The sequence below is a fragment of the Monodon monoceros genome, unplaced genomic scaffold (assembly GCF_005190385.1).
Source record: "Monodon monoceros isolate NGI ecotype Baffin Bay Population unplaced genomic scaffold, NGI_Narwhal_1 Super_Scaffold_12, whole genome shotgun sequence".
NCBI classification, from domain to species: domain Eukaryota; kingdom Metazoa; phylum Chordata; class Mammalia; order Artiodactyla; family Monodontidae; genus Monodon; species Monodon monoceros.
In genome coordinates this window covers 162,310,760-162,330,652 of record NW_021703768.1, presented here as the reverse complement: position 1 = coordinate 162,330,652, position 19,893 = coordinate 162,310,760, and the positions used below count along the sequence as shown (strand labels likewise).

At 45.9% G+C, this 19,893-nt stretch overlaps 2 protein-coding genes and 1 non-coding gene across 3 annotated transcripts in view; 1 reads left to right on the top strand and 2 right to left on the bottom strand.

Moving 5' to 3' along the window:
- Positions 1-1,018: 1,018 nt before the first annotated feature.
- FBXL12 (F-box and leucine rich repeat protein 12) lies at positions 1,019-7,885 on the top strand. The gene is made up of 3 exons (XM_029215573.1): positions 1,019-1,633; positions 1,745-1,817; positions 6,402-7,885. Exons 1-3 carry the CDS (start codon positions 1,548-1,550, stop codon positions 7,221-7,223), a joined length of 981 nt encoding a protein of 326 aa, XP_029071406.1. The 5' UTR covers positions 1,019-1,547; the 3' UTR covers positions 7,224-7,885.
- A 7,553-nt stretch (positions 7,886-15,438) lies between these two features.
- LOC114893530 lies at positions 15,439-15,649 on the bottom strand. The gene has a single exon (XR_003792946.1). It is a non-coding gene; the product is annotated as a small nucleolar RNA U3 (small nucleolar RNA).
- A 3,533-nt stretch (positions 15,650-19,182) lies between these two features.
- Positions 19,183-19,893, bottom strand: part of LOC114892212 (zinc finger protein 426-like) — a 60,432-nt gene continuing 59,721 nt past the window's right edge. Inside the window, exon 5 of the mRNA XM_029216870.1 lies at positions 19,183-19,388. Within this exon, the coding sequence (XP_029072703.1) occupies positions 19,183-19,388 (206 nt within the window). The remainder of the gene's footprint in view (positions 19,389-19,893) is intronic.

Below are 19,893 nucleotides of genomic sequence, written 5' to 3'. Positions count from 1 at the left end.
TTAACATATACATCTTTTTTTTTTTTTTTTTTTGCAGTACACGGGCCTCTCACTGTTGTGGCCTGTCCCGTTGCGGAGTACAGGCTCCGGACGCGTAGGCTCAGCGGCCGTGGCTCACGGGCCCAGCCGCTCCGTGGCATGTGGGATCTTCCCGGACCGGGGCACGAACCTGTGTCCCCTGCATCAGCAGGCGGACTCTCAACCACTGCGCCACCAGGGAAGCCCTAACATATACATCTTAATGAGTTTGCTTTCTTTTGAGGGGGGGCGCCGGGCTGCCCGTCATGTGGGATCTTAATCCCCCCACCAGAAAACGAACCTGCACCCCCTGCAATGGAAGCACAGAGTCTTAACCACTGGACCGCCAGGGAAGTCCCAGTTTGCATTTATTTCTAAAACAGTTTTCAACGTCTCCAATTTCTTTGTGTGTATTAAAAACATGTATTGCCAGGGAATTTCCTGGCGGTCCAGTGGTTAGGACTCGGTGCTTTCACTGCCCTGGCCGGGTTCAAACTCTGGTCGAGGAACTAAGATCCTGCAAGCCGCACAGCGCGGCAAAAACCAAACCAAACCAAAACAAACAAAAAAAACAACCCAAAACCATGTATTGCCATTACAGGCTCTTGGGAGTGTGATTTGGCAAAACCTATTCAGAATTAAACTTCACATGTCCTTTGACCCATCAACCCAACTCCTGGTTATTTATCCTATAGAAATAAAAACATAGGAGGTATGTATTACATATGTATGTGTGTGTGTATATATATATATATATATATATACACACACATATGCATGTACATACATATATAAAGAGAATGTTTAGCGCCGATATTGCGGTGATAGAACTGGAAGCAACGTGAATACTCATCAATACGGGAATGTTTGAATAAATTTCACTGCCCTTATGAATTGCAACTTTAAAAGTGAGTGATATATTTAGAAAAAAAAGTGATATATATCTGGAGGGAGTGTCAGTTCAGGCTCTGTGGAGAACAATTTGGCGCCATCAATAAAAGCGAAAAATTCAACACGCCTTTTAACAAGCTATTTCACTTCTACAAATTTATTCTGGAACTCTCCGCCTTGTCCTCCGCTCTTGGTTCCGCCCTCAATCCTTCCCTTCAGGGCTCGTGACCGCCCCAGCCGTGCTTTCACCCAGTCTCGTTCCCGCCCTTAACCCCGCCCCCGGGCCTCGTCACCGCTCTAGCCACGCCTTAAGGGCGCGGTCCTAGTTCCCCAGGCACGCCCCCGAGTCTCGTTCCCGCCCTTAACCCCGCCCCCGGGTATCGTCATCGCCCTAGCCACGCCTTCCGGGCTTCGTCCTAGTCCCTAACCCCACCTTCGGTGCCGCGTTCGGATCCCGTGCTGGTCTGGCTCCAGGGCCCAACCACGTCCCCGCAAGAGGAAAGCCAGAACTCTGCCGGCTACCGGAAGCCACGACCACCTCCCTGCCGGCACGCTAACTTCCTGCCGTCTCTTAGGGGCTTCCAAGGCGAGTCAACGAGTCCCTTTCGCCGGAAGCGGAAGTGCGTGTCGGCGGGATCATGGCGACTTTTGCGGACTTGCCGGACTCTGTCCTGTTGGAGATCTTCTCTTACCTTCCGGTTCGGGACAGGATCCGCATCTCCAGGTGCGGCCCCGCCCCGCGCGAGGGAAGGGCCGGGCGGGGGGGGTGCACCAGGAGATGGACATCTGGTCCCCGCGGGGCCGGGACGTTCTAACGGCGGGTCCCCTTCCCCAGGGTCTGTCACCGCTGGAAGAGGCTGGTGGACGACCGGTGGCTGTGGCGACATGTCGACCTGACGCTCTACACGGTATGCGGGGCTGACCGGGCAGGTCTGGGCCCAGGTCGGGCTGGCCCGACCTCGAGGACCACGCCTCCAACCCTGTGTTTCGAGCGAGGCTGTTCCGGGTGCATCCCGGCCGCGTCAATTATTTGCTCCACTGTGACCTCCAGGCCTCAGTTTCCCCACCTCCAGAATGGGTGTTACCAAAGTCGTGCAGGGAAAGGACTTATTGATGAGTTTTCATGGAGAAATCATTTTCCATAGTCAACTTATTTCCAGAATTAATCTCCTGAGTGGTGCAGGCACACCATTTCCACTTTCTCCCATTTGCATTTTATTTTTTTCTTTTTATTATGAACTATTTCAAATATATGTAGAAATGTACAGAGGATAATATCTGAAACTATTTCCCCCCCTACCTAGATTTAACCTTTTTTAACCTTTGGCCTTATTTACTGCTGATCTTGTGAAACACACATACAAATGTTTATATATACACATATGCATACAACATTTTTAGGTATATCTCTTGCACTTTTTGAAACCCTCCTCAGGGGTAACCACTATCATAAAGTGGATTTGTATCCCTTCGCGTTTTTATTTACTTCTTATGTGTGTGCCCGTAAGCAATACACAATATTGTTAACGTATTTCTAAAATTTAGATAATGCTGCTCTACTCTTTAGATAGTTAAATGCTGTTTTACTTACATAACCAGCTTTATTCACACATCGCTTTTGAGATTTATTCTAATCAGCACTTGTAAATCTAATTCATTCCTTTTAACTGCTGTTAAATGAATATACCACAATTTGTTTATCTATTTTCCTGTTGACAGATGGTTAGGTTATTTCCAACTTTCTACTGTTGTGAACAGCTTTATAAGGCAGTGTCTCAGACTTTACTGTGCATATGAATCACCTATGGGGATCTTGTTAAAATGCAGATTCTGATTCAGTGGCCTGGAGTGGGGGCCCCAGATTCCAAATTTCTAACAACTTTCAAGGTGTTACTAATGCTGTTGCTTCTTGTTCCACAAGAATGTCCTTGTGTCTGTCTTCTTGCATCCAGGTACCAGTTACTCTGAAACCTAGAAGTACAATTTCTGAGAGGTAGGATCCTTTATATTTTCTCACTTTCAGTTCTTCATCTGCTATTCCAAAATCAGAAAGCCAGAAAAGTGAAAAGGTTTTTTGTAAGCTTGGCACAAATTCATTTGGTGGCAACACCTAATGTGAACTGGTGAGGCTATTAATGTCCTTTTCCTTATCCCACTTGGAATAAAAGTCATGTTATACTGAAAAATATTAATCTGATAACAAGGTGCTGCCCTTGACCCTTCTGATGGTATTATATATGGTATTTGTGCCACGTTAATTCTGAATTCTGAAACCCATCTGTCTCCAGGAGTTTTGGATAAGGAATTGTGACCTTGTATAGAAATTATTTTTAGTGAAATCACCTTTAAAAATGGTTATTTTTTCTGTACTAAAAAACTAACACATTACATAATAATGTAGTTCTTAGTTTTTTTTTCTGCCATTTTATTATGAGAAATTTCAAACATATATAAAAATTGAAAGAATAGTACAGAGAACACGAAGTTGCCCACTATTAGTATTTAACGACATTTGTTTTATCCCCTGTTGACCGATCCATCCATCCCTCTTTCCATCCATCAATCCATTTTATTTTTTAAATACACTTCAAAATAAGTTGCAGACAAGAGTCCACTTCATCCCTAAATGCTTTAGCATACGTAATAGAGATTAACTAGAACATTTGTTTTGCGTTTCTCTTTTTGAGGTTTAATTTTTAAAAATCACACAAGTCATGAGTAATTCTTGTAAAAATGTTGAAGTAGTATAACTATGTGTGGTGATGGATGTTAACTAGACTTATGTGGTGATCATTTCACAAGATATACAAATATCGAACCATTGTGTGTACACCTGAAACTAATATAATATGTCAGTTATATCTAAATTAAAACAAAAAAACATTGAAGCATTGCCACAGATGAAGCTAAGAGCCTTTGACAGTCATCCCCTGGTATCTTCAACCCTTCCCCAGAGTAACCACTATTATAAGTGTGGAATATTTCCTTCTATCCCATCTTCTATGCCTTTATACCCTTGGGCCTGTATAAGGGAAGGAAAGTAAAGTGGTTACAAGAGCAAGATTGGCCTTTGGAGTCAGGCTGTGTTGAATCATAGCTGTACTCTTGCAACAAGATTCTGGCCACTGCATTTTTCCAGAGGTACCTGCTACACAACCAGGTACTGTGTGAGCTTTCTAGTTCAATGCTCATCACTGCACCTGGCAAACAGTAGGTACTCAATACAAGTTAGCCATTATGGTTGGAATAATTGTACCCATATAAAATATATAGTATTGTTTCTTTTTTCTTTAACCTTTAAAGTATCATTTTGCCACTCTTTCCTGCATGTGTTGAGGAGTTACCAGGGTTCATATCTCTGGATCTACTTTGTTCTTAGTTACTACCTACATGGCTGTTATCTTATCAGTGGACATTTGGTTTTTGCTGTTAAAACCACAATGTCAGAAACCAATGTTTCTGTAGGGTAAATTCCACAAAAGAGGTCTTAACTAGATCAGGCAGTATGTGCATTTAAACAAACTGAAAAATTAGTTTTAAAAAATAATATGAGGGGGCGGCACAAAAAAGATATACACAGGATTCAAAAGGTACAAAATAATAAAAATTGGAAAGTAAGGTCTCCCTACTTCTGTCACCCAGGTCACCTTGTTCTTTCCCAGAGAAGCAGCAGATGCTCCCCCCCCCCGCCTTTTTTTTGTGTGGGATCTTAGTTCCCTGACCAGGGATCAAACCCGGGCCCTCGGCAGTGAAAGTGCGGAGTCCTAACCACTGGACCGCCAGGGAATTCCTGCTCCCATATTCTTAAAAACAAAACAGGTGCCAGTGGGTGCCCACATTTTACATTTCAGTAAAACCCGCCAGATCGCATTCCAAAGTAACCAGACCAAGTGCCACCAGCAGGACCTGAGAACTGCTTCTCCACATCCTGGCCAGTGTTCGATATTATGAAACTTAAAGGATTTTCTAATTTTGTCCTTTTACAAGTAAAAGGGATTCAACCTCTGGCTTCGTGGCCATTTAAAATTTTGCCAACGGTCGCTTCTACTTTTGTGAGTTCCCTTTTAGTGGGCAGTATTTCTAGTGAGTCCCTTTCCCTCGGCCCAAACTTGCAGGTCCAAATTTTATCAGGAAGATTTGATTCCTCTGTCAAGAGTAGTCAACAGGGAGAAGGGATAAATTAGGAGTTTGGGATTAAAATATACACACTACTGTATATAAAATAGATAACCAACAAGGACCTACAGTATAGCACAGGGAATTATACTAAAAATCTTGTAATAACCTAAAATGGAAGACAATGTAAAAAAAATATATATATATTCTGAATCACTTTGCTGTACACTGAAACTAACCCAAGATAGTAAATCAACTATATTTCAATAAAAAATTTTAAAAAAGAATTTAGGAATAAAAGGATTAGGGATACCAAGAACCCAACAGAAAAGGTGTAACTGAGAGGCAGCAAAATATCCTCTTGCCTGATCGTGGATTTTGCTAATAAAAAAGTCATATTTACAAAAAAAAAAAACTCATCAACAGATTTTATGGTATGCAGTTTCTTTTTAATTTTATTTATTTATTTATTTATGGTTGCGTTGGGTCTTCGTTGTAGTTGTGGAGAGCGGGGGCTACTCTTCGTTGCGGTGCGTGGGCTTCTCATTGCGGTGGCTTCTCTTGTTGCAGAGCACGGGCTCTAGGCACGCAGGCTTCAGTAGTTGTGGCACGCAGGCTCAGTGTGGCTCGCGGGCTCTAGAGCGCAGGCTCAGTAGTTGTGGTGCACAGGCTTAGTTGCTCTGCGGCATGTGAGATCTTCCTGGACCAGGGCTCGAACCCTTGTCCCCTGCATTGGCAGGCGGATTCTTAACCACTGCGCCACCAGGGAAGTCCCTACAATTTCTTTTTTCTGTCCTTTTTTTTTTTGAAGCTAAAATGTACATATAATGAAATGCACAGGGTACCAGTTAGTTATAGTTTGTTTGTTTGTTTTCTACTAAGTCTAACTTCCCAGGGTTAATTTTTGCAGCTTTCACTATTACCAAGCTGTGATTTTTATTTTTTTCTTTTAACCTAGATCTAATTTACCCTGGGCAGTTTTAGCCTTTTTCAGTTTTATTTTGTATTGCTTATTTCTATGAGGAGGTAGTCATTAAGAAAGGGATAAAAATATTGCCAGGTGGATTTACTTTCTTGCTTACTGCAGAAGATAACGAGAATCCACTCTCTTGCTAGAGACAGATCTGTTATGGTCTTTTATTGCCATTGCTTTTGTTCCAACCTAGAGGTCAAAACAGATTAAATCATCCTGTTGCTCCTGGGGAGGCATCTGGTTGCGTGAGGCTGGTGAGGGAAGGACAGAATTCCCAGGGAACATCAGAGCCCCAGCTGGGGACTGCCTGTCTCCAGGCAGGTGGGGGCCTTGGAAGATGCCCCACATCTCTCCCCCAGTCACAGCCACCCCCCCCCCCACACCCCATTTCTGGTTCTTACAGATGCGGCCTAAAGTCATGTGGCACCTCCTTCGCCGGTACATGGCATCTCGGCTCCATTCCCTGCGGATGGGCGGCTACCTGTTCTCGGGCTCCCAGGCTCCCCAGCTGTCCCCCGCCCTGATGAGGGCCCTGGGCCAGAAGTGCCCCAACCTCAAGCGCCTCTGCCTGCACGTGGCCAACCTGAGCATGGTGCCCATCACCAGCCTCCCCTGCACCCTGAAGACCCTGGAGCTGCACAGCTGTGAGATCTCCATGGCCTGGCTCCTCAAGGAGCAGGACCCCACCGTGCTGCCCCTGCTTGAGTGCATCGTGCTGGACCGTGTCCCCGCCTTCCGCGATGAGCACCTGCAGGGCCTGACGCGCTTCCGCGCGCTGCGCTCGCTGGTGCTGGGCGGCACCTACCGGGTGACCGAGACCGGGCTGGATATGGGCCTGCAGGAGCTGAGCTACCTGCAGAGGCTGGAGGTGCTGGGCTGCACCCTCTCGGCCGACAGCACCCTCCTGGCCATCAGCCGCCACCTCCGAGATGTGCGGAAGATCCGGCTGACCGTGCGGGGCCTCTCGGCCCCTGGCCTGTCGGTCCTGGAGGGCATGCCGGCCCTGGAGAGTCTGTGCCTGCTGGGGCCGCTCATCACCCCAGAAATGCCTTCCCCGCATGAAATCCTCTCCTCCTGCCTCACCATGCCCAAGCTCAGGGTCCTTGAGCTGCAGGGGCTGGGCTGGGAGGGTCAGGAGGCGGAGAGGATCCTGTCTAAGGGGCTACCCCACTGTATGGTCATTGTCAGGGCCTGCCCCAAAGAGTCCATGGACTGGTGGATGTGACTGCACCAGCCGAGCCTGAGACCCCTCTCAGCTTTTATTAATGAGTCCCAGACCCTCTGAGCAGCACCTTACCATGGGCAGGTAATCCGGCTGGAGAGCTATGAAGGCCACAGGTAGAGAGAACCTAAGCCTTGGCTCCTCCAGATCATTAGAATCGTGGTTTGCCAGCTGTGTGGCCTCTGTGACATCAGCCAGCCTCTCGGAGGCCCTGTCCTCACCTCTAGAAATGAGGAAGACCATAGCTACCTCTCGGTTATGTTGCAAAGCCTTACTCTTTACCAGCCCTGAGGCCCGAGAAGGTCCTGGATGAATAGCCATTCTCAGGAACAGGACAGATGTGGAAGGGTGGGTTAGGAGTTAGGGAGACCTAAGGGGTCAAGGCCCCTTAGGAAGCCTGGAAGGGCTGTCAACGCATGTGCACCAGCACACTGACACATCATTGACACGCCGACACACCACTGACACGCCAACACACCACTGATAGTCCTACATGCACGCAGGAGACACGGAGAGAAGGGCAGATACAACTCATGCTTTGATGATCGAAATGTTAATAAAGGTTCTAAGTTGTCCTTTCAGTATTTTGTATTCTGTATTTTCCAAGTTTTGCGCAATATATATTATTTTGCTATTAAAGAAAGATAATCACGTTTTTCAAAAAAGCATTTGGTTTATTCATTCAACAAATGTGCCTTCAGCCTCCGCTCTCTGGCAAGCATGGTTTTAGGCACTGGGACCACAGCAGTGAACAAAACAGACAAGGAAGAAGACAGGATGATAAACAGGTGAACACACGCGTGGAACAGTTTCAGAGACTCTGAGACAATAAACCAGGGCCACGTGATGGAGGCACACGTGTTTGGTTGAGTGGGCAGGGTGGGCCTCTCTGAGCCGAGAGCTGAGAGGTGAGGAACCAGCCCCAGGAAGCGCTGGGGAAGACAGAAAAGGCAAAGACTTGAGATGGGAGTGAGCTTGGCAATTTCCAGGGATGGGAAGAAGGTCCAAGTGGCCGAGGGAACGGGGTGAGCAATCAAGAGTGAAGTCAGAGAGATGATGGGGAGAGGTTAGAAGGGCCTCACAGGTGGCTTTGGTTTTAGGGGTTCAAAAGGTAGCAACTCCTTTTCCTGCCCTTTGAGTCTGAACCACTTGAAAGATGCAGGTGGCAGACTGATAATGATCCTAAGTGCCCACCCATGAAATGAGCGTTAATTTTTTTTTGAAGTATAGTTGATTTACAATGTTGTGTTAATTTCTGCTGTACAGCAAAGTGACTCGTGACTCAGTTATACATATGTATATACATTTTTTTTTTCTGGCCACGCCGCACGGCATGCAGGATCTTAGTTCCCTAGCCAGGGATCAAACCCGTGCCCCCTGCAGTGGAAGCGTGGAGTGTCAACCGCTGGACCTCCAGGGAAGTCCCTGTCATCTGTTTTAAAATGTACGTGGACAATAGTGCAGCCTTGGGACAGGGTCCTGGTACCCCCCTCAAGGGATACACATAACAATATCTTCAAGCTGTTTTGCAGATCCTGAAACCTCCACCAGGTGGGAGAAGTTAACTAACGGTATGGTGCCCACAAGCATTTAGACCCCAGAACGGTGAGAACCAGAAGGTTAATGATGCGGACTCCCACCTACCTCACCACCAGCCAATCAGAAGAATGTCCACGAGCTGATCACGCCCTCCTCTTTGAACCATTACTATAAAACTCCTCAGTACCCCACTCCAGGTCGGGACACACAGTTTTGAGGACATTAGCCTGCTGTGGCCCCCTTTGCCTGGCAAAGCAATAAAGCTATTTTTTTTTCTAATTCACCCCCACCAAAATAAAACAAGACAGAATGTACCTGGAACTTGTTTTAATCACGTATAGTAAGGTGACAGACGTGGAGACAGCGGTTGTATGGCCATTAGCATAACTGACACCATCTTGGGCCCTGTTCCTCCTGTCCTTCCACTGACCCTATGCAAGATTGTACTGTACAGTAGATGACTTCTCTGTCGTCAAGGGCTTTGTAGTTAATACTGTTTCATAATCATTAGGTTCAGGTGGCCTCTATGCTCTGTTAGGCCCCAAACAATGATGAAAACTTTCACTGCTGATGTATTCCCGGCACCCATGAGACTAGTTACCCATTTATAAATCTTGACTTAGGAACGCACATCCTGTTTCCAAGCACATTCCCCCATCCCCTAGGTTAACTCTAAATTGTCCAAATGGCCCCTCGGGGGTGTGGAGTGAGGCTATGAATGCTTCCGGATCGCTGTCCAATTGATCCCACCCTGTGAGCAAGTTACCCTCTAACAAACTGATCCATGGATTATATGGAGCTGCCTGCCTTGTTCTTCGGTCTCAAGATGCTTTCTTATTTCGGTGGTCTCTTCATTCTCTCCATCCTCCAACAACTGTCCTTTAAAGAAGGGCTTATTACTACAATTCCCAAGAGCAGGGGCATGCCATGCCAAGCACGGCCACACGGGGGCGCACCAGGACTGGTCAGCAGGAGTGAGGGAAAAGCATGGGCCAGAGCCTCTGTTATAGTTTTTGCTGGAAGGAATGGGAGAGGCAGGGGAGGCCAGCAGAGCAAGCTAAGAATTGGATGGTTTAAATAATTTCAGTGGGGGACTTCCCTGGTGGTCCAGTGGTTAAGAATCCGCCTTCCAATGCAGGGGACGTGGGTTTGATCCCTGGTTGGTGTGGGATCACAACTGAGCCGGCAGGCTGAAACTAGGGAGAGAAGACCATGTTCCACAACAAAAGATCCCGCATGCTGCAAGAAAGATCCTGCGTGCTGCAACTAAGATCCAATGCAGCCAACAATTAAATCAATATATATATAAATAAATAAATATGTTTTTAAAGGCATTTAAATAAATAAATAAATAATTTCAGTGGGTTCTAGGCTCTAGGGGTGGTCCCTAGTTGCATGCTACATGGCCCTGGGATGATTTAGGGCAGAGGGAATGTTGGTTTAGGGTCCCAGGGTTAGATAAAGGAGGTGATCGGATTGACTGGTTTGCATATGAGAAGCGTGCTCCCAGGCATGTGGTTTGCTATCTCTAGGAACTAGCTAACCCTGGGAGGGGCGGTTTTTCCCCAGGTTTGCAAGACCTAAGATGTCAAAGCATCATAAAATGTAGAAAATAAAAAACATGATTAATACACCCTCCCATGGGAATTCCCTGGCTGTCCAGTGGTTAGGATCTGAGCTCTCACTGCCAAGGGTCCGGGGTTCAATCCCTGGTTGGGGAACTAAAATCCCACAAGACACGCAGTGTGGCCAAAAAATAACCCCCCAAAACAAAACAAACAAAAAATACACCATCCCATGAAGGTAAGGTATCAGCTATCAAGTGCTTGCTTATTGCATGTCAGGTACTGTGCTCAGTCCTTCATGTACAGACTCCTATCAGCAGCCCAGTGAGAAAGGCACAGAGGAGGAAACTGAGGCACAGAGAAGTTAAGCTGCCCAAAGCCATACAGCTAATGACGTAGCAAAACTTGAGTAATCTTATTCCATGATCCTAACCATTATGTGAATTTGCTTTGTTGACATGGAACATTATGTGAAAGGATGGCCCAGTAACTGTGCTCCATTAGACAAAAAAATTTTTTTAGTTTACTGAGGCATAATTAATGTATAACAAACCACATGTTTAAGTAATTTGATGACTTTTGACATGTGTACACTCATAAAACCACCACTACAATCAAAATAACAAACATTTCCATCACCCCCAAAAGTTTCCTTGTGGCCCCTCATAACCCTCCCTCCGTTCCTGTCCCCAGGACCACTGATCTTTCCGTCACTATAGATTATTTTGCTTTTCCTACAATATTATATAAATGGAATCATATAGTGTGTTATTTTCTCTGTGTGTATGGGAGGGGTCTTGTTTCTTTCACCCAGCGTAATAATTTTGAGATTTATCCAGACTGTTGCAGGGATCAAAAATTTGTTCCCAGGAATTCCCGGGCAGTCCAGTGGTTAGGACTCCATGCTTCCACTGTAGGGGGCCCCTGTTTGATCCCTGGTGGTCGGGGGAACTAAGATCCCGCATGCCCTGCAGCGTGACCAAAAAACTTAAGAAAAAAATTTGTTCCTGAGTAGTATTCCATCATATGGCTAGAGACAATTTGTTATCCATTCACTGATGGATGGTTATTTGCGTTTAAACATATAATTCTTGAGAAGAAATTAACACAACATTGTAAATCAACTATACTTCAGTTAAAAAAGTAAAGTATAAAATAAGCCTTGGGACTTCCCTGGTGGTCCAGTGGTTAAGACTCCGCAGTCCCAATGCAGGGGGCCCGCGTTCAATCCCTGGTCAGGGAACTAAAGATCTCACATGCTACAACTAAAGATCCCGCATGCTGCAACTAAGACCCAGTGCAGCCAAATAAATAAATAATTTTTTAAAAAAGAGCCTTAAAAAACATATAATTTCTGGTTAACAAGAAATTTTCCTGATGTTGAAAATAATACCTGCTTGTAAATAATTTTAACATTACAGAAATTGAATCTATTTCTAATCTCTGGCCCGCAGGGAATCATTGTAAGTTTGGCTTATCGTCTTCTAAAACTTTCTTTGTCTTGTTGACTGAAAAAAAAATGCACAATGTGAGAGTTGTGAGTTAAGTTTTATTAGGGACAAAATGAGGACTATAGCCCAGGAGACAGCCTCTCAGATAGCTCTGAAGAACTGCTCCCAAGAGGTAGGGGAGGAGGTCAGTATACATATGACCTTAATGAAGGGGGATACGTGCAATCAAGCACACATTTGGTAGAAGGTTGCTGCTAGTCGCAAGGGGCAGATGTCTCCGTTAATAATTTTAGTGCTTTTCTAAATATGAGAAGATGGAAGAAACTAGACTGATAAAATCTTCTGAAAAATCTAACTATCAGAAGACCTGTTCTGCCAGTTTTTCCCAGAGAACAGAGTACCTCATTCCTGATCTCCACCCTGAACTCCTTGCAGGAGTTGAAGGTTAGCCACTGCAGTGGCTAGTGACTTCATTCTTGTAGAACCAGACGGCAAGTGACAATTTTTAGTTGGCAGTCTATTATTGTGACTTTGGACAAAAAACAATCATGGGCATCTCTTCATTTCCCTCCTGAGTTTGAGACCAGTCACAGGAATCAGCAATGAAAACATCAGCTTCATGGCCCATAAAAGCAGGACTGAAACACGTGGCTCCACTATGCAGCCTGGTGGGTTTTCTGATATTTCACCCCTAAATTTGCCAGACCTACTCGGGCATGGCAGAGCTGGTCAACCACAAGGCTCCTGTAGATGCTTACTGCATGGCCCCAGCCTGATCAAAATACCCTCTGCCTGGGGCCCAGAAGACTCCAAAAGGCAGAGAGAAAGGGTGTGAACCGTTCAAACTCAGCTCCTTCTTCCAAACCCACTATTCAGATAAAGTGTGTGCACGTGTATGTGCAGAGAGGGATCAGAACTGTTGCTTCAGCTGAAATTCAGCTGAAATTCCCCCCACTCGGACCCAGGGAGCCAGAGGAATGGAGTTTCTGCCCTAACTCAGACTAAAGTAGATGCATACCTGTTTAAAATTTTTTTTTGATTTTTTAAAAATAAATGTATTTATTTACATATTTTTGGCTGTGTTGGGTCTTCGTTGCTTGCACGCTGGCTTTCTCTAGTTGAGGCGAGCGGGGGCTAGTCTTTGTTGCGGTGCGCAGGCTTCTCGTTGCGGTGGCTTCTGTCGTTGCGGAGCACGGGCTCTAGCCGCGCGGGCTTCAGTAGTTGTGGCACATGGGCTCAGTAGTTGTGGCTTGAGGGCTTAGTTGCTCCACGGCATGGGGAATCTTCCCGGACCAGGGATCGAACCCGTGACCCCTGCATTGGCAGGCGGATTCTTAACCACTGCGCCACCAGGGAAGTCCCCATACCTGTTTTGTGTCTATCTCAGCCTATCGACAAGGATGCTATCAGCTAGGGATGCCTGGAGCACTCACCTGGGCCCAGACTAAATGCAGCGAGCCTCCACAGACATTTCCCCAACCTGAGCCACTGCTATGTGGCTGGACTGGCCCTTATGGTTTCTTATTATGATTGTGATGAAATAAATTTATTTTAAGGCTGGACAAGAAAAAATTAAACATAGATTCTCTCTCTGCCCATTTGGGCCACTACCTCCTCTCCTTGTGTGTACAATGTGTTTCTGCATTATACATTAACCAGACCTCCTTAGAAGACACAGGAATACCTGCCCGATTGTAAAGAGCAATTTTCTCCTGGCACCAGCAAGGTAACTCCTTGGGAGATAACATTCCTTTCTTAATCTTGTAAAAGGTCACAATGATTAACTATTTGCCTTGTACGTGCAGATCTGTACGGTGTGAACTCTCAGCATGTCACTTTGATGTATAACCTTTTTCTCAAAAAAATGTATATAACTGTGCTTTGACCTGTAGCTGGTGGAAAAGTCCTCAGAGCTTTCTGAAAGACTGTCTCCCAGGTTATAATCCTCAGGTTGGCTAGAATAAAATTCTCTATTTCTTTATTAGATTGGCTACTAATTTTTTTTCACTGAGAATTTCAAGAAGCACCTCAGCAACAATCAACAGGGAACTTGAAAAAACAAGGTTTATTAGTCACAGGTCCTAAGAGGTACGAGGGCATGCCTAAGGTCTCAGATAGAAGGAGATAGGAAGCACAGACCTGGGTTCTGTCTTTCTTGGGGTGGAGGGTGGGGTGACAAGTATTTTAAGGTTTCACTCTGTATTGGTGAATTTAAAACATAAGAGCAGGAACTAGGGGGCAGGAAGAGAAAAATGCGATCACTTAAACAATCAGTTAACTAGGTTGCCCAGGGATCGCTAAAAGAGGACCTTCGTGGATGGGGCAACCTTGTTTCTATCTGGTTGTTTAGCTAGTAACTGTGTTATGCAACTGGTAATAGATTTATCTGAAACGGATATCTTTGAAATAGATGCCTCAGCAATCAAAAGCTAATGTCAGCCATGTACACTGCACCTCCTTAAATGCAAAGATATCCCCTGAGCTTCTTGGGGAGAAACTCCCCCAACAAAAGAAGAGCCTTTTTCTGCCTAACTCGTTAAGATGCTTGCAGATCTCGTTGGAGTGTTCTCCCTCTTGCAATAACCATTTTGAATGAAGTCTCCTCTTGCCAATGTCCAGAATTATTTTTATTTGACAATACAGAACAAACAAACAAAAATCCTCATTTTTAAAAATATCTATATATTTCTTTTATTATTTGGTTGCGCTAGGTCTTAGTTGTGGCAGGCGGGCTCCTTAGTTGTGGCATGTGAACTCTTAGTTGCAGCATGCATGTGGGACCTAATTCCCTGACCAGGGATTGAACCTGGGCCCTCTGCATTGGGATCGCAGAGTCTTAACCACTGCACCACCAGGGAAGTCCCTCAGAGTCATTCTTGACTCCTTGCCCCCAAACTACACAACAAATCCATCAGCAGACAGTCATCGGCTCTGCCTTACTTCTAGCATCAGAGCACTGTCCCACTCCTTCCATCCTCCCCTGCCACCTTTGTCCAGACATCTTCATCTGTCATCAGGATTATTGCCTTAACTTTCTAATTGTCCTCCCCAATTCTATATTTGCTTCCATGGAGTCACACACAAGACAGAGATCTTTTAAAAATATACATCAGATAATGTAGCTCAAAACCCTTCAGGGGCTCCCCACCGTACTCAGAGTAAAACCCAAAATTCTTACAGTTGCCCAGATGGCCTCATATGATCTGACTCTGTTACTTCTCTGATTTTATCTCCTGCTGGTCTCCAACCTTCACAATTCACTTCAACCATTTTAGGTATTGAGCTTCTGCTGTTGGTCAAAGAGGCCAAACTTTTCCTGCCTCAGGACGTTTGCACTTGCTGTTCATTCTTCCTCCAGAAATTCTCACAGTCCCCAAATTCCTTCAGCCTGATTGCTGGGGGTAATGTGGAAATACTGTGTCTAGATAACTCTGGGCCTTAGTTTTCCCATTTGCCAAACTGTCGCTCTTCCCTGCTGCAAGCCCAAGCACTAAACACTGTTAGAACCCAAAGATATAGTGGTAAGGAAAAATGCTTTTTTAAAAAAAATCTTTTTCCTCTTTTTTTTTGTTTTTTTCCCTCTTTTTGTTTATTCTTTTCTTTTCTTTTTTCTTTTTTAATTTTAAAATTTTTATTATTTTTATTATTCTTATTTATTTTTTTACTCAGATGGCATTCTCTCCCTCTCACTCTCCCAAAGGAAGAGAAGAGCGATCATCAATGGCTAATGGCAGCTGCAGAAGCAACACCAATAACAAGCTTCATGCTCAGGACAGAACACCACACCTCCTCCTCGTGGTTTCAGGTGCTCTACACATTCAGAGAAACTTCTCTAGAAACGACCTATAGAAATGATCCCTGAAAGTACAGTCTTGAAAAATGCTTTCTTAAAATGAGAACTTTCCAATACGTTAAGGAAAGTTTTATGGTTGATTTCAAAAGCAGCCAGTTGAGATAGAATCTAATACCCTTGATTCCCAGCAGATGGCAGCACATCACCAGATTTGCCATGTAAATTATTCACTATAACTTCTTGGGACTTCCCTGGTGGCACACTGGTTAAGAATCCGCCTGCCAGTTCAGGGGACACAGATTCCAGTCCTGGTCCGGAAAGATCCCCCATGCCGCGGAGCAACTAAGCCCACGCACCACAACTACTGAGCCTGTGCTCTAGAGCCTGTGAGCCACAACTACTGAGCCTGTGTGCCACAACTATTGAAGCCCGTGTGCCTGGAGCCCATGCTCCGCAACAAGAGAAGCCACCGCAATGAGAAGACTGCACACTGCAAAGAAGAGTAGCCCCTGCTCTCCGCAACTAGAGAAAGCCTGTGAGCAGCAATGAAGACCCAACGCAGCCAAAAATAAATAAATTTATTTGAAAAATATTATAACTTCGTAACACAGGAATTAAGAGAAGCTGCTAACATTTGTATTCCTCTTCACCCTTCATAAGGGGAAAAATGAAAGGAATTCGTATTTGTTGAATATACACTTTATCAGCAGGATACTCTGATTTACACCTATGATTTAAATCAGAGCACATCCCTCATCTCTCAGAACTCCCCAAAAATAGTCAAATGGGAAATGAAACGAAAATTTAGATGTATGTATGTACAGTGTCTAGGAGTTAACCTAATAGAAAGATACAACCCACTGAAGAAGAAAAATTTAAACTTTAACACCCTAAAGAAGAAACAGGGTAAACAGAGGATGATCCCTTTGTGGACAGATACCTTCCTAAACCTGGTGTTCTGTTGTATAAGGGTCTCGGAATGGTAGAGAAAAGGAGCAAGAAAAGCCTGTATTGGATATCCTGAGGACTGGCCAACTAGAAGCGAGGCCCCGCCCAAGCCCCGCCCTCACACCTGAACTCCTCCCCCAGCTCAGACCCTGAGCCTGGAGCCCGGCTTAGCCCCGCCCACCAGATCCTGTACCTACGCTCAGCCTCGCCTTCTAGGATTGGTCTTCAGCCCCGGTCACGCCCCCAGGCCTTATCTCTGCCCAGGCCACGCCCTCCAAGAATCTTTCTCCTCTCTAGCTCCGTCCACTTACCTTGGTAAGTGGCGCCAGGCTGGAGCGATTTCAGGAACATGGCCGCCCCTCTGGCTTCTTTAGGCTCCTCCCTAGGGCCCCGCCCCCTTCCGGCTCACAAAACCGGAAGCGAAGTGGGAATCAGCGGGCCTGCAGCCTCAGCGGGCGACAAGGTCACTCAGCAGAGGTATGGACTGCCGGCTTGGGGGGTGGGTCAGGGTCACTGGGTAGGTTCAGTCCTGCCCCAGTAGTGCTTTTTTCCCGACCCACTGGGGTGGGGGAAGAGCTGAAGTGGAATTACGTTCAGGTGACGTTGGGCCTCTATTTTCTCGTCTTTCAAACTGTTGTCCACCCTCCCGTCCACAAGCACAAGGCAGATGTTATAACCCAAAGGTATGGTGGGATGAGAAAGTGCTTCTTTAAATGAGAACTTTCAAAACGACATGGGCATGGATGATGGCAAACTACCTGCACACACCCTAATCTTGTCAGCAACCCCACCGTTGAACTATTGCTGTAAAACTCCTCATCAAAAAAAAAAAAAAAAAAAAAAAACTCCTCATCAAATCCTCCTGGGTCGGGACACATAGTTTTTCAAGGCAGGATCCCACTGTGTCCCCCTTTGCCTGGCAAAGCAGTAAAGCTATCCTTTTCTACTTCACCCAAAACTCTGTCTCTGAGGTTCGATTTGGCACCGGTGTACAGAGAAGCAGAGCTTTCGGCATTAATTGCCTCACCACCAGCCAATCAGAAGAATGTCCACGAGCTGATCACGCCCTCCTCTTTGAACCATTACTATAAAGCTCCTCACTACCTGATCTCAGATGGCCTCTGCCTGCAGCGGCTTGAAGCAGGATTTTTGGTTCCCTGGCCAGAGATTGAAGTCAGGCTGTGGCAGTGAGAGCACTGAATCCTAGCCACTAGACCAATGGCCAGTGATAAGGCCCTGGCCCATCAGCTTTGTAGAAATAAATTTCCACAAAGAGACAAAGAGTAGTGAAAGAAGTAAAGTGTTTATTAGGAGGAAAAAGAGTACGTGTGGATAGAAACACGGGCGGACTCGGAGAGTCGTGCCCTCATGGTAGTTTGAATCACGTATACGGGGCATGTCTTCTGAGTTTCCTTTGGCCAATCATCTTGCTTTGCCTGGTTCTGAGTCCGTATTTGGTTTGTCTTAGGGCCATCCCATGGGTGCGAGGGCATCTCTTAGCTGAGATGGATTCCAGTGAAGAGGCCTATGGATAGGTTGACATCACTCCCTTTTTGACCTCCAAGGAGACTTTCTGCACATGTACAGTCGGGAAGATCTCCTTGACCTTGAGAATGAGAAATATGGGAGAAGTTAACTGTATGCTGCCCACAAGCACGGTCTTTATCTTTTATTTGCACAGGGTTCAGCCTCTCCTATACTTCTGCTATTTTCTTCATCTTGGAGTATCTGCCATGGGAAAAATAAAAAACAGAATAAATACTCAAGGAAGAAAAACACATAGGTAACAGAAAAATGTCACTACTTTGAATACCCAAAGAAATCAATGATTAGAGTTTAGCACGGTGACCAATATAAATTTTAAAAAAATAAGGGGAAATAAAGGTTAAATAAAGGATTGATTGAATGGAGGAGATGATGCTGAAAGCTCAGCTTGTCTGTACAAAGGTACCGAATCAAACCTCAGAGGCAGGGGTTTTGGGTGAAGTATCAATAGAAAAGAATAGTTTTATTGCTTTGCCAGGCAAAGGGGGACACAATGGGCTCCTGCCTTGAAAAACTATGTGTCCCCTCCCAGGAGGATTTGATAAGGAGTTTTATAACAATACTTCCCAAGGGTGGGGTTGCTGACAAGATTAGGGTGTGTGCCGGGGCTCAGGTAGTCTCCCAATCTTGATGAGCTTCTCTGGTCCCTTTAATCTTGCCTCAGGTTGTTTCTTGGCTGCTCCTCCCTTGATTGGCAACTGTTTGAATCTGCTCTTGGGAAGGTCATAGAGTCTGGAGTCTTGCCTACAAGAAATGGGGGACAAAAAAGAGACCTCCATGCCCCAGGCCCTCCCACTCAGTTTCATAGATAGCCTATCTCATGGATTGGCAGGCTTATCAATATGGGAGACTCATTCTAAAGGCTCCAGGATGTTGAGGACAGGCAGGTAGATAAGCTTTTGAGGAGCGACCTGGTGGGTGAGTATCCACCCCCAACCTCTCCTTTCTGATCCCTAAGCCAGCACTGGGCCTCCTCCTGCACCAGCACCACTTCTGGGTATGGGACTGCCCTCTCCTCACAGCCCCGCCCACAGGCCTAGTTCTAGCCTAAGTTTGGCTCGTTGGGCCTGTTTCTGCTTCCAGAACCCAGGCTGAACCAACTTCAAGACCTCCAGCACCAACTACAATTCCCTGCCAGCAATGGTTGATCTTGATTGGCAGCCAGAGTCCCGGGGCCCCGCCCCCCACGGCCGAGGCAGGAAGCGGAAGTAGCGTCGCTGGTCGGTGGCAGTCTTCTGCCTCGTGGCCCAGTTCTTGATGGAGCAAGTCGCTGCAGTCGTCGTGTGGTTCAGCGTGTCCTTTGTGAGGCTCGCGTCAAGGGAGGGCTCTGGGATGCGAGGAGGGCGATAGAGGACAGGTTTGGACTAGGCCACCACGGCGCTGCCTTAGAAAGACCTGCTCCCTCCGCTCGCGTCCTCCGGGACCTGAGCCACTGCGTTTAGCCGGTGGGACGTGCGGTAAGGGCGCTTCTGCGGCGTGTTGTCGTTCACTGTGTTTCCCTATTCTAAAGCCTCCACTCTGTTTTTTGTGACTTTCCTCCACGAGGAAAAGAATTTCCGCTGTTCTGGTCAACAGTTGCTCCAGCTCCCACCTCCTCCGGGTGTCACGAACCTGGCGATCCTAACGTGTTGCTCTGAGTATTAGGGAGAGTTGGTTTAAAAGGCCGGTTCTTTTTGTATGAAAAAGAATGTTTCATCTGAGAATTTGGGTTTGTCTTCCCATGTTCTTTATTTTTGAATATTACATAGAGGTAGATAAAATACTTTCTCAGGTGTCAAGGGTATGCGTATTTCTGTATATAAATGTAAACGTATGTAGATCACAGATCTTTC